The sequence below is a fragment of the Drosophila simulans genome, chromosome 2L (assembly GCF_016746395.2).
Source record: "Drosophila simulans strain w501 chromosome 2L, Prin_Dsim_3.1, whole genome shotgun sequence".
Classification (NCBI taxonomy): Eukaryota; Metazoa; Arthropoda; class Insecta; order Diptera; family Drosophilidae; genus Drosophila; species Drosophila simulans.
In genome coordinates, this window is record NC_052520.2 from 2,011,979 (window position 1) to 2,025,831 (window position 13,853).

The window sequence follows — 13,853 nt, forward strand, 5'->3', positions numbered from 1 at the left end:
AGGTAATAATGTTTGCTGCTTTACGCCCACCCACCGCACATTACCCCTATATATGCATATGAAAAAACCCATTAATTGCCCGGTAAAAGACGAGTCCAGCCCAGTAAAAACAACAATAAATAAATGCGAGATTGCAACTGCGACGGGTAATGGCGACTGCAACTGCAGGTGCAAATGCAAGTGCAACTGACATCTTACTGCATTCGGGTCGACTTTGATCAGTTGGTTAACTCATGACTTTAAGTGGGCGTGGCGCATATGGGGCAGGTTAAGTGATTGCTGCGGCAGGCCGATTAATGGCATGTGTTGATTTCGGACAGAAAACTTCTGCCGATTGTTCTCCACTTGCGGGAATTAATAAATTAATACAATTAGCAATAACAGTTCGAGTAATAAAATCGAAATTTCTTGTCAGATTAACCCTATAAAGCCCAGAGATGCCGCCTTTCATCATTCCATGGGTGTGACCAAAAAATGGAAAATAAATCGAGTGTTTATAATCTGGCACTGTGCACATGTGGGCGTGGCACACTCGTTGCGCCCCAATGAATCGCGTGGCAAACACGAGTGCAATGAATTGTATTTATTTGGGCGCCATAATTTGCTTACTTTTGTTTCACGCTGTCACGTCTGAAAATGCCTGAAAATTCCCACTGACCCGTAACTGTTTTCGATTTTTTGTGCACACGCTGAAATAAAAGTTAAATAAAGTACAATAAGTTATTACGGCCGATTGCGTTAATGATCATTTATCGCTGGTGAATTTGTGGGCTTATGTAAATGGTGCCTGATATCCTTCCACATGCGATGGCCTGGATGGGCAGGATGTACAGGATTCGCAGGACAAAGTGTCCGGATGGCCGGGAGATTTATGCTTAAGTGATGTAAATGTTTTGCCATTTGACAGTTTATTGACTTTTATGAGTTAGTTTATTATGTTCTTTTTTTATTGCCCCAAAAGGGGGTAAACTGTTGGCAGGAGGGTGCGAAGTATCCTGGTAATTGGGAACGTGCTTGGCATTGCCAATGAGCCTCCATTTTGTCCGAGGCTTTGTCCTTGTCCCAGGATGTTTATGGACTGAAAGCATTACGAGATTTGCGCTAATGAGCATGATAAACATTTTTATGGCGGCAGGTGACAAACAAAGGTCGCCAGATAACCATCTAAAGGCATCTCAATGGAGCGGAAGACAGGAAATTATTCAACAAATGGGTGTCGGTTTAATTAATTTAGAGCACTATTAATGTAATTAGAAAGGAAGATAGTCTTAGTACCAACATACATACTTATATGTACCTGCCCCATAAACCAGTTTCAAATCAAAGTCATTTTCATACACATTCAGTTGAATTTATTTTCATATTACTCATACGCACTGCTTACCAGCTAAACATTTCTTTACTTTTACTTCGGGGTTCGATTCTCATTTATGGTTTTCGATTTTCACTTCAATTAAGCTAATTCAATCCGCTTTCTATTATTGATTTCCATTCTGCCTCCATTTATCATTTGTAATCAATAATTTGGACTTCCATTTGTGTTTTGTAAAATTCATCAAAGTTTTCGGTTCTTTTGTGTGTGTGTTTGTTTACTTGTATATCGTTTTAGTTATCGTTAGCTTGAACAACATTTATGTAGAGTTGGGCGTTTCATATTTAACTATAAGGTAGAGTTGACAATGCATATGTATTGTATGTATCGTAAGGATTCCACCCTCTTCAAAATCGTTCGATAATAATTTCTCATAAAAAACGTACAAAAAATGCGATCGATGAATGAAAGTTGGCAGCAAAAATTGGCAATAGGCTAAACAGATGTCGTCTATATATATAGCTAAAAGCATTTCGTTTAATAATTCGCTCGTTCAACGTTCTCGGGTTAGGTCAAAGGTTAAATTGCACACACAAAGTTCTATCACAGAAGATACACGAAAACAGAAAACTCAGCGCAACAATAACGAGTTCGGGTTGGGATTGCATTTGGTATTGGTGATCGGGATAGGTCGAGCTCTATGTCCAGATCAAAGCGAGAACGAGTCCATACACCGGATACAGCCAAGGACTCCAGCTGCATCCTGCGGCCGTGGTGAACACCTTCACGGGACTCCAGTCGCTCAATCCGGCCAGATTCCTACTGGCCGCGCGCATCAGATACGTGGTGTTCGTCTCCAGGTGGGGAATGATGAAGTGCTTGCCTGGAATTGGTGTGATTTGGAAAAGTATGTTAAGTGCACTTGGACCTCGCACTAATGTATATTCAAATGGGCTTAATTAGTCCTTTGAAAACTGACGGTGCATAATTCGACTGTTGTGTGAAGTCAACCAAAATAAATTGGCCATGTTGCCATTGAAGCGAATTTTAGCCAGTGCACATTGGCAAACAAACAATCGATGAGAGCAGATTACACGTAATATTATTGATAAGTATGCCAACAAATTGAAAATTATTCACAATACTGGACTGGACACTCACCCCCGTGGAAGGAGAAGTCCCTCTGCTTGGCATAGCTCCAGTTTCCAGCGCTGAACTTGAACTCGGTGTCGCTCATGTAGGCCACGCGGTACCCGTAGATCTGCATCTCGTCGGACACGTTGCTCATCCGTGGCGTTTGGATGTCCAGCTCGAAGCCGTTGGTGTAGAGCTTCTTCAGCTGGAACCGCCGCGGACCCAGTGGCTTGGGCCCCGGCCTCAGCTTGATCACCCGCTCCAGCATGCCCAGCGGATTGGCCACCTTGCACTTGTAGTCGCCGAACTGCGAGGCGTTCTTCATCTGCAGCTGCAGCGTGGCTCCGTAGTCCGCCACGAAGATGCGGTGATTGAAGCCCACGATGCCCTTGTTGTTGTGCAGCCAGGTGAACGATGGTGGCGGCTCGCCCATCGCGTCGCAACTCAGGTTCACGGCCCCGCCCACGTAGGCGTACTGCACGGGCATTGTCTCGTTGAAGAACCAGTGGGGCTTATCTAAGAAGGGGGTGGAGGTGAATACGAAAGGGGGTTACAGGTGGGTTACTCAATGGAGTTTTCTCTAAGTGTACGTTTTTGCACCCGCATGCTGACAGAAACTTTGGCACCCATTTGTTTGTTTCCTATTTTTGGAAAGGTGGCAAAATCTGTGGAAGGATATCCCTATCACCGTGCAGTTGATTATGCATTAAACTTTAAAGTACTCCAAATTAAACAACTCTTGTTAAATCAACATCTGAAAATATCATATTTAAAGAGTATTCAAACCCATATTGACTCACTTGCCGCCTGCGCAACGTGAAGTGCAAGAAACCGCAATAATCAAATCACTAGAACAACAGATATCCGACTTTTTCTTACATTTTCCTTTAACTCCCCGGAAAAAATATCAAGAAATGGCTTTAGACTTGAGTTAAGAAAATGGACAGGAAGGAAAAACTGAGCATTGTATTGAGAAATTGAATCACTCTCTGCTGTGAATTTCTTTTTTCTCGCTTTTCCTGCCCTTTTGAAAAGTATCTTTGCATAGTGGAAAGTCTATTGGAATTGGTTCAATAAGATTTGCCGGATAAAAGGAGTATCGCGATGGCTTTTAGTAAACTTCAAGTGTCCATCGAAGTAGAGATTAGAACCAGCAGCTAAATTGCAGGGCAGCCGAAGCAATTAAGTTTGGATAACTGCTCTTAGCTCATGTGCTGCCCACTGTAAGTTGTGTGCTGGCCAAGGACTCGCAGGACCTCCACCCCTTGCCCCCGGCTAATAGCACATTTTAGCATTTCGCAGTGGTGCCAGTGTCCTTGGTGTCCTTGTCGCCTTCGTCGCCGATGCGGTCCATTGAAGTTTATTGCTGAGAAAATGCAAACCTATATATTGCCGCATTTGCAGCATTTCAACTGCTGCCACTGTTTCTGCTTCCAAACGGAACGGAATCCCCTTACTGGGGCTTCTGCCCGGGCAGCAAATTAGTTTCGGTTTCCATTCGCCTGCTGTTTGCCCTCCAGTTGCCAACAGTCCGACGGATTGGTCCGCTTGGCTGGACCCAGCTGTACTGGGAAAAAAAACGTAGGCAACTGTTGCAGCTCTGAGGAACTTCTCAGTTGAAAGTGAACTGTCATTCTCATAATACTATCTTAAATAAACCGATTTCTACAATTGATTTTTCTGAGTGTGCCAAGCTTGACTTGTGCAAATATTCAACCGGCAGTCATTAGTAAAATTTTGACGGCAACTCAATTCCGAAGGGGCATTAGGATGCTGGACGAGGAGCTTGGATCAAGTTGGCCAAGCTTCTGGTTACTTGGCTCGCCTGGTGTTGGTTTGTTTATGAAGCCATATGTTGCGATATCGATGGCAGCAACTCGGCAGTGTCAGCCATACAAATGAGTCCCCGGAGAGCGTTTTTTGGGTTTGCAAATACCAGAAATCATTGACTTGCGATAAACTAACTTCACTCGTGTGTTTGAGCCGTAACTTGAAGATCAATACGTTGGGGTGTGTAGGAGGAATGTTAATCATACATCACTTCATAAATCATGAGTAACTAGTTACTAGTGAGTACTTTAAATTAAGTACACTTTGCTACAAGGTATAGCTCCTGCCTAGCAGATCCCCTGACAGTACGCAGGATAAGTTTATATTCCCCTTGATGTGAATCCCCTTTTGGCCCGAAATGCTCAGTCGGGTAATATGTTCATTATGAAATTTGCATCAATAATTTGCATTTCCCAGCTACTTGACCCTGACATCCGGAAGGAATTCTCATCGCTCTGCTGAGGGGATAAGGATAACTTCAATCGGGACTTTGCTCGGAGCTGGAAATCTCATTAAAGCCAACGAAGCATGTTCACTCCCCAGGGGGCAAAACGGAGGGGACTCGAGCAACTTTAAGCTGCCATCGGCAAAGATTTTGTTGCACAGCTCCTTTCACTTCCGCAAAACTAAGGAACTAAGGAACTGAGGGGACCGAAGGCAGCCAAATGCAATTGCCAACAAGTGGGGTGCAAAATAAATTCCAGATTAAATATTATCGAGTGCGGCACGTCCTGCGTGTGTCCTGCTCCGTTAGCCGGAGTGGATCGGAGTGGGTCGGAGTCGGAGTGGCGACACTTACGTTGTATCCTTAGCAAAATCGTTATCTGATCGGAGTCCGAGAAAGTGGGCGTTATGCGCATCGCACGACACGTGTACTCCCCGGCATCCGCCTGGCTCACATTCCTGATGTACAGACCGTTGGACAGGCGATTGTGCTTCGTCGAGTTGACGGCTGCAGGCGAAACAAAGCGGAGGGGAGCGGTACAAATATGGTCAGAACGGAGGGCGGGATATGCATGCATGGCCAAGAAGTTTGCCAAGTGTGTGGGTGTGTGTGCAGCCAGAAAATTAAACTAACAAGTCCCCGGGTAAGCAGGCTTTAACGGGCTTAAGTTTGGAAATTAACTCAAAGAAAGAGTGGTGTGTTTTCAAAAAAAAAATGATGAAAGAAACAGATATCATTTAAGGAACTCAAATGTAGAAATATTGTATGAAATAAGTTTATAGGTGGTTATAGTATAGTATACTTAGTATACTTACTGTTTATATATTCGCCATTGTAGAGCCAGGAGACCTCCGGCGCGGGCATTCCCTCCACGAAGCAATTGACCATCGCGTCGCGTCCCTCGCGCACCGACTGCACTTGCTCCGTCTTGCCAAATGAGATTTTCTCTGCGGGCCAAGTCAGATGGAATGTGGAGCGGGAGCAGAAGGACAATGATCAGGAGGAGGAGAAGGAGGTACCGAAAGGGGGTGCGTTGTTCAAATTCCGTGTGTAAATATGCAGTCATGATAGCCACCCCCATCCCATAGATACTATGCAATGCAGTGTATATATAACTAAGCAGCTTCTTTGCTGCCTCTGTTTACTTGGTCTCTCTTTGATTGGAAAGTTGACAGATTGTGTTCTGGTTCATTGCCTTACTTTAAATGTGGCTGGCGAAGCAGTCAGTCACTCCGATTTGTAAACACATTAAATGATTTGTCAGTCGGAAATTGGTCCGGAATTGTGTGCAAAAAGTGGTCGAGAGCAATGTAGTCAACTTGGCCAGCTTGCAAACGAAGATGCCAGCGAAGTTGGCCTTTTTCTGTCAGCCAAATAATCAAGTTGAAATATATAAGTGAGTTCGTTATCCAAATGTATCCACACAGACAGATTTAAAGTAGCCAATGGCTAAGCTCATAAATGTTTAATTCCTTAGTTGCCAACTGAATGAAACTGCTCTCGTTTGGCAGACAGATCCTGCTGCAGATTTTACGACCCCGTTTTTTTAATGCCCTTCAAGTCCCCAAAGCCGAAGTCAACTTACGATTTACGAGCAGCTCGAAGGAGGCCAAAAATTCACGTTCCACATTCACGTTGCGATTGCCGTTCCTGTTCCCGTTCACCTCACAGGTCCAGTTCCCCCTGTCCTCCAGTGCGATGTGCTCGAAAACTAATGCCAGGAGTCCTGAAACAAAGGACATTGCCAGCGGAAAGTGTGGTGAGTTTCAGGTCAATCTCAAGTGCATAAGGACTTCTTTGATGGGAAGTAGTGAGAGTTCACTACTTCGAATCATAGATGCAGTTTAAATTGAGTCTAGAATTCCTCCGAGAAAGGCATTATTTATGCTCATCCCATTCGTATGCTTGGGCACTCTTAATAGCTTCCTGTTTTGGCAATGATTTAATAAGGCGGCCATTATTCACAACCAGGTCGTTCCGCTCAACTTTCTGCCGTGCATCCCCTGCACAAGGATGCTCGTGCCCAGCAGCCAGTGACTTTATCCACTCGGCCGGGTCACCACTTCGCCACTGCTCCACTTACCCGTCGTCTTCTTCTCGATGTGGACGCGCCCCTTGGTGTTCTCACGGGTCTGTCCGCGGGGATCGCGCCACTTGGTGTCGATATCCTTTTGTACTGTCTGGCAGAAGATGATGAAGGACTCATTTACGAAATGCGTTATTGATGGCGTCGACGGCTGCAGGCTGAGGGGCGGCGTGGGCGGTCTGTCGGGGGGCGGGCCGCCAGTGCCACTCCCCCCGCTGCTCGTGCTGTCCAGCTGGCCGAGGATTGCAGCTGCAAGGGGCAAGATGGCGAGATGGGGCGCTTTTTGCATTAAATTTATCCGTTTTCAAGGGGTAGATCGACCAACTTGGCTTGGCAGCTCATAAAAGTAATCATAATTTATATGGACAGTTCCCCCCTTTTTTTTCACCCAACCGAACGCGAATTTTTTATTTGTTTTGTCCGGCATTTAATTAGCTTTGCTGCCAGTGTCTGAATGGCTCTGGATATTTTGATTTCTGGCGAAATATCCAAGGCATCTCATTTCAGTGCCTCCACCATTTCGGCTGCAGTTTTAATAGAAATTCCTATCTTCAGTTTTTATTTCCTAGATAAGCGAGCGAATGGAGTTGGGAAAAATATGGTCAGCAATCATTTTGTAATTGCAAAGGATTCAGAAAGCAATCTTCTATGACATTAAAGTTAAGCTAAGGATATGGTTCATAGGAAGTATGTTTTTCCAATGAGGATGATTTTTATATGTTGTCCGTATTTTGCCATAATTTAACTTTATGTAGCACAATTGGTAAAGTTTTTACTCGTCTATTGTTTCTTTTCCAATGAAATATGTCATTTTTTTAGTCAACTGTCACATTTGCTGTATATTAGTCAGAATTTTCGAATGATTTCGTCAGCTTTTTATGGCGCATCCCCGAGCGGCAAATTCCTCAATTCCCCAAACGCGTAACTACTTTTTATTACCTTTTTCCGAGCCCAGCTACAAAAACCCTTTGCCCAGTCCTTTGGAATGCTTAGCTTTGGCCGGCTAAAATTTCAGTCAAACAGTTCGAGAGCTTTTGTGCAGACAAAATGGAAAACAAATATCCGAAACTATTTGCAAAAGGGATAAGAGCTGGTTTTACAGTGTTTTGTGTGCGATTTCTTTTTCGACATGCTGCTGACGGCTGGCTAAATTAATTATTGGTAATTGAATCTATACACAAACGGGGAAACCATTGAAAATATAAGCTGTGATTTGTTTTGCCAAGTTTTTAGTGAATTTTTCGACAATGAAATTAAGCTAGAAAACAATACATTGTTGATTTTATACGTAAAACGCTTCGTTTATTTAATAAATGGGGAAATCTTATCAAAAAACTACTTGCCTAAAAAGTTCACGGCTTTAATGCGTTTTTGCAACTCATTTTGTATGCAAATAAATCAGAAAATGGAATCCATTTCGAGCAACTAACAAACTTTGGGCAATTGATTTGCAAAATTTCATCTATTATCCAATTGCGCTTTTTCATCTCAATCAATAAGGCCACTCCGCTTGCCATTTGAAGTACTTGGCACGGGGGGAGCATCAAATCCATCAAATTGAATTTAATAATATTTTATTTGATGGCTAGGCAGTGTGTGTGGCAAACGTTGAAGTAAATTCAATAAAAATTCAAATGCGCTTTTTGAATTCGTAAGCAATATAGGAGCACACACACACACACAGAAGTAAAGGTACAATTTCTGCAATTGGATTGTTAGGGTTTGGCTCCTTTGTGCGCTGCATATCAATCATGCTGGAGATGATGAGGGGCCAAAGGGTGGAGATACGTGAAATTGCAGAGGTAACACAATACATTGTAAACTGAACTTATTATGGAGATTTTAGTAGTAAGCGAAACATAGTACCCAATCAACGGGCATAAAAATATTGAAGTTTTAGATACTTAAACATTTCTAGTTTCACATGCCTCAGCTAAGAATCTATCTTCCATGATTTGCCTTTGGCTCTGCATTTTTTGTAGTTCTTCAGCCATATCTTTCAACCCATTTAGTAACTTGCTCCTCTTCTTGCCACACTTCAAAGACCGTCAAGTGGCTGCGTTGGGCACATGTTCATTTCGACCCCGCCGCTTCCTTGGCCGTAATGAATTCCTCAGCACGGTTCCCATGAATCGTTTCATCTTCGAGTGGCACATGGCCATGGGCTAATTTGGGTGAAGGTTGAAGGTTCCTTCGACGCTAACAAAGCGCTTGCACATGGCTTAGCACTACTTAAATGCCTGTGCATCCTGCTCTGTCGCCCAACATTCGCCATTGCATACTTTTAGGCTGAGGGCGCAATGGGCGTATGTGTAATATTTCCATGCCACATTGCGTAGCCGCAAAAGATAAAAAATGTATGTTTGGTCAGAGACAAGAGAAGTTTGTAAAAAAAAAGGTTGGCCCAAAAAAGTTTCCCTTTGAGAGGCTGTTCCGCAACATTTGAAAGCAGATTTGTGGCAGCAGAATAGAAGCAAATATTTGTCTTAGTTGGATGGGCACGAAAGACTGAAGCTAAAGACAGTACAAATATCAAGAACTTTAAAAAACGAAAATTATTTAAGCTAAACTTTGAGATAGAGCAATTAAAATGTTTGAGCTGATGATATCCTATTTTTACACATCAGAAACGCTAATCGTCCTTTTGCCACTAATGAAATATTTAGCTCATCAAGAAATTCTAAAAGAAATCCACAAACACAACACGCCGCAAAAATGGAAAAACAAAGGATTGCCAAATGTGTTGGGCAAACAAATGAACTCATTTTGCATTCAGCTATGAATTTCATTATTGTGAAAACAAAGGGAAAGGAAAAACAAAGTGAAAATATATACTTGTGCAGAGAGTTTTCCCCAAAGCGGTCCAACTTAGCGTGGGACAATTGAAATCCTTCTTGGATCTGAGATTATCCTACCATTTTGCGAAAGGAGTAACAACAGCAGAGAGCAGAGCGCAATTAGGGTATCCATAGCTCAGCGCGAGTATCCTTTATGTGGCTGTAATCCTTAATGGGCAATTCCACTAAATCTCAATTTTTCGCAGTGAGTTTATTACACGTTTCTTTTTCGTGGGGTGGCTTTCGCAGTTAATTACTGGGTCGTGCACTTGAGGGATAATGGCACATGACTGAGCCGCTCATGTGTCACCCGTGGCCGGAAAAGCGGCAACAACACTTTCACTTTTGGCCAACACAATGGCATGACATCATCATCCAGCTCAGGGCCAACATTTTTGCTTATATCTCTTTTTGGCTATTTCGCTTTGTGGTTCCTGGCCTGCTCGCCTCTTTTTTATCTTCTTCTTAAGCACTATCACTCGAGGAAGCACTCGGATCGGCGGAGGAGGCCACCGGACGGAGGTTGGGGACCGCGTAGGTTGACATATCCGGCAAACATATCCTGCGAGCGATTTTACGTTCAATTCTCGCGCTCTACTTGACTGAATCGGGGAGCCGCCGCTGGGGAATCGCCTGATCCATTGCAGGCGAATGTCGAGATTCGACTGAAAGTGCACCGCAGGATACTCGGCATCCACGGCGGATACTTGACGAAGTGCGAGTGCGAGTACGAAGTCCACGTTGTGACTTCCCCAAAAAGCGAGTCCTTCGATTCCTGCAGCCGCGCTCACGTTCGAACCGTTGCGAAATCAGAAAGTACACTGAAGTCATCGCTCGTCCTGCCACATCCTTGTTGCCCCATCGCCAGCAAATCGGGCCGAAAAGGGAAAACTTCTTCTAATAGGAACTTCGCTATGTTGGCACACTTTCCGTCGGCCGTCAGTTGGCAACATGTTTATAGGCTCATGTTTCTAAACATTTGAAGTTCGAAATGTTGCAAGGGATTTGAAAGCATCCTTTGAGCTTTTTTGCGGGGTAATCAGAGCTTTTATAGAACAGGATTGCCATAAAACAAAGCTTTTGTGCTCCTGCCGTTTATAACAGTTAACAGCAAAATTCTCTGCAGCCCCAAAGATTTTTCACCATAAATAAAACCAAGTTTCAAATTGCATATATAAAATGTAAAACTTTGGCATTCTGTGCAATAAAACTTTATAAATTCCCATAATGCTTTTCGTGAAAAGCTTTTGCCCAAGAGAAGTAAAAGTACATATTTAGAGTTTGATTTCTATGATTTCAATTTATTTATTGTTCTTGGGAAATGGAAAATATGCCAAACTATGTGTATTAAGTAAATCAAACTGGTTTTCCATGTCCATGTCGAAAGGGTTTATTCAGTGAATCCGGATATGAAGTTCAGCCGTAGTAGACGTACGGGGAGGCGTAGCCCACGGCCGGATAGCCGGCGGAGTAGACAAACTGTGGCACCGGGGCGGGATTTGGACTGGGTCCTGGAGCAGGAACGGCCATGGCAACGGCCAGGAGGGCGGCGAGGAGGAGGAGTACCTGTGGGAGCGGAAACAAAAGGGCATTCGTTCAGCGATTACGGGATCAAAGGCTGCTGTCCTCCGGCAAAGCAAACACTCACCAGCTTCAGCATGATGACGAAAGGGTTAATTTTCGACTTGACAAACAAAATCGAACTGCACTCGATGTTTGCCAGATTGCAGCCTTTTATACCACCGCAACCTCAAACATTGGCGTTTTGAGGCGGATCTGAGCCGCTTTGCCCCGCATCGCTGACTGCATCGCACTTTGGTATTCCACATGCATTCCCGCCGGCCAAGTTTATGGCTCATTACGGCTCTCAACGCGCTCGCCTAATGCCTGCCAAATGTACTGAGCGCAAAACAGCGTTATTGTTTCTTAATCTGTTTGCCTGACGACATCGCCACCATCATCACCATCACCATCATCAGTAAGTACCCCCTCTCCCGGCGAGGCATCCACTTTCCATACTAACCCCTTCCCCAAAAACCCCAAATGTGTGTCGTTCTTTTTGTCAACTCACTGTCCTTTCGCTGACTCTTTTTATATCGGCTTTTGGTTTCGTTTTGGCCGGCGGCAAACATTTGGCTTTATTGTCAATTCGATCGATTTGGGAGTTTAAGAATACATGATTTGGCAATTCTGATGCAATACACTTGCAGCCGGAATAGAAGTCGATGAGATAAGAGGATTTGTTTGGGGAGGAACAGGAAAGCAGCTTTTTGAATTAATAAGTAAGTGAGTATAGAAATAAAGATAACGTAATGTAATGTAAGGCATTTAGACTATTACTAGTATTCATAAAGCCAGCTTAAAGTAGTTCAAAATAATAGGAAAGAAATTGACTTGAATTCATAAAGGAATAATAAATATGGTTTCATTCTCTAAATAGAAACATTCTGCGCAATTTATTACTAATTGCCAATATTAATTCCGCAAACAATTGTCATCATGATAGAAATCGCATCAAACACAATATAATTCGCAATCTCATTCGGTACACCCGACGATGTCTACAAATCATCAATCACCTGAATGGTAGACCAAACTCGAGAGCCGAAATTCCCAATTAAAATGCAATAAGCGTAGTAAGAAATATGTATTCTCCAGTCTCATACTGGAATCACGTTCAAGGCCAGTCTATATCTAGGCGATTCCATCACCAGAGATCGGCGGAGAATAAGAGGTAATTAGAATGCGAGGGAAATTTTTGTTTTGGCTTGACAAAAACTATCGCAGTAAGAATAGAAAATAAACCTATGCCCAGCAGAATGATGTGAGCAAAACAGAAATGGCCATAAATCGGATCAGAGTCCATAAGTGCGACATCATAAATAAGTCATGAGTGCGAATTTTGGCCAACTATAGGACTATATAAGAGTGCTGGCAGGTGGGGAACAGCATCAAATCACAAACTGCAATCGCTACACAAGCACCTCACGTCCTCAAGGAAAATCAAAGCAAACAACATGTTCAAGCTGGTGAGTTCGAGCGGAAATAGGAGCAATATCCTAGTCCTAGGATAAGTTGAGCAAACTAAAATTGATTTGAATACCATATAAATATGGTTAAAACTCACTGCTGTACTACCCTTCTTCCTTTCCCAGCTGGTTGTCGTTTTCGCTGCCCTCTTCGCCGCTGCTCTGGCTGTGCCCGCTCCAGTTGCCCGTGCCAATCCCGCTCCAATCCCGATTGCCAGCCCCGAGCCCGCCCCCCAGTTCTACTACGGAGCTAGCCCATACGCCTACTCCGGAGGATACTACGCTTCGCCCTACTCCTACTACGGCTAAGTGCCCTGGACCATGCATTGCAATGCAAACCGACAAACGACTCGTGATTATGCATCTGAATACGGATTACGGATATGCGCGTGCTGGCAAATCAAATTAGTCATAAGTGCTTGAAAAATGCAAAAAAAAAAAATTACAAAAGTTGAGCAAATAAAATGTTGAATAGCAAATTATCATGCATTTACGAGGCCATCGCTTCAAATTGCGATTAAACCTTTTACCTTCCTAAAAACCAACAGCATCAAGGGCTAGCGGAAATTCTCAGGTGCTGTGGACGAATCAGCGACAAGCGGTTCCATGGTGTAATGGTTAGCACTCAGGACTCTGAATCCTGCGATCCGAGTTCAAATCTCGGTGGAACCTGAATGACAAAATTTTTATATTATTTATTTTTATTTTGTTCAATACTGAAATTCATACTGTTTTTTTTTTGTATTTTAACCTATCATTATTGTTTTAAATATATTTAAATACCAATTAGCTAGCACTTTCTACCATTCTAACGTCTTAGAGAAATTTAAGATTTGTTGGTGTTATTTGAACATAAAACGTGATTTTTTTAGTGAAAATATTTAAATAAAAATGCTCCATTTGTTATAAATAAAGTTAATGGAAACCACTAAATCAGCATTTTCATGTATTGTAGAAATTTTATGGGGTTTGTCGTGTGCCCATCAAGCGGTTCCATGGTGTAATGGTTAGCACTCAGGACTCTGAATCCTGCGATCCGAGTTCAAATCTCGGTGGAACCTGAGCTAAGATTCTTTTATTTTTAATTTTTTTTTTTTTTTTGGCATATAAATACAATTTACTTTTATAAAACATCAAAACTACTTAAAGATTATGAAGACACAATTAATAATGTTAATTT

General features: G+C 43.0%; 3 protein-coding genes and 2 non-coding genes across 24 annotated transcripts; 3 read left to right on the plus strand and 2 right to left on the minus strand.

Moving 5' to 3' along the window:
• Positions 1 to 1,335: 1,335 nt before the first annotated feature.
• On the minus strand, positions 1,336 to 10,482 carry LOC6730630 (neural cell adhesion molecule 2). The gene is made up of 7 exons (XM_016179190.3): positions 9,723 to 10,482; positions 6,805 to 7,056; positions 6,307 to 6,447; positions 5,537 to 5,668; positions 5,076 to 5,228; positions 2,474 to 2,962; positions 1,336 to 2,195 (listed from the first exon to the last, which is right to left on the minus strand). Exons 1-7 carry the CDS (start codon positions 9,775 to 9,777, stop codon positions 2,011 to 2,013), a joined length of 1,407 nt encoding a protein of 468 aa, XP_016023074.1. The 5' UTR covers positions 9,778 to 10,482; the 3' UTR covers positions 1,336 to 2,010.
• Positions 10,483 to 10,917: 435 nt separating this feature from the next.
• LOC6730631 (neuropeptide-like 4) lies at positions 10,918 to 11,434 on the minus strand. The gene is made up of 2 exons (XM_002077772.4): positions 11,293 to 11,434; positions 10,918 to 11,210 (listed from the first exon to the last, which is right to left on the minus strand). Exons 1-2 carry the CDS (start codon positions 11,302 to 11,304, stop codon positions 11,061 to 11,063), a joined length of 162 nt encoding a protein of 53 aa, XP_002077808.1. The 5' UTR covers positions 11,305 to 11,434; the 3' UTR covers positions 10,918 to 11,060.
• Positions 11,435 to 11,490: 56 nt separating this feature from the next.
• Positions 11,491 to 13,184, plus strand: LOC6730632 (neuropeptide-like 4). 20 transcript variants are annotated; one of them, XR_005543467.2, is made up of 4 exons: positions 11,491 to 11,622; positions 11,855 to 11,926; positions 11,977 to 12,673; positions 12,800 to 13,184. XR_005543467.2 is itself a non-coding variant. In XM_002077773.4 (2 exons), the coding sequence occupies exons 1-2, from the start codon at positions 12,662 to 12,664 to the stop codon at positions 12,980 to 12,982; spliced, it is 195 nt and encodes a 64-aa protein (XP_002077809.1). In that variant the 5' UTR covers positions 12,519 to 12,661; the 3' UTR covers positions 12,983 to 13,184. The 20 variants fall into 20 exon arrangements, 1 of the variants encoding a protein (XP_002077809.1); XR_005543447.2 differs by having other exon boundaries at positions 12,085 to 12,673; XR_005543469.2 differs by having other exon boundaries at positions 12,151 to 12,673.
• Positions 13,185 to 13,273: 89 nt separating this feature from the next.
• Positions 13,274 to 13,345, plus strand: Trnaq-cug. The gene has a single exon. It is a non-coding gene; the product is annotated as a tRNA-Gln (tRNA).
• Positions 13,346 to 13,662: 317 nt separating this feature from the next.
• On the plus strand, positions 13,663 to 13,734 carry Trnaq-cug. The gene has a single exon. It is a non-coding gene; the product is annotated as a tRNA-Gln (tRNA).
• The last annotated feature ends 119 nt before the right edge of the window (positions 13,735 to 13,853 follow it).

Bases quoted from the DNA above. Each gene is read 5' to 3' on its own strand.
- LOC6730630 (XM_016179190.3), bottom strand. From the start codon at position 9,777: ATGGATACCCTAATTGCGCTCTGCTCTCTGCTGTTGTTACTCCTTTCG. The intron at 5,669-6,306 runs GTAAGTTGACTT...CTTGGCCCGCAG, and splicing joins CTTCGAGCTGCTCGTAAATC to AGAAAATCTCATTTGGCAAG. The intron at 5,229-5,536 runs GTAAGTATACTA...TTTCGCCTGCAG, and splicing joins CAATGGCGAATATATAAACA to CCGTCAACTCGACGAAGCAC.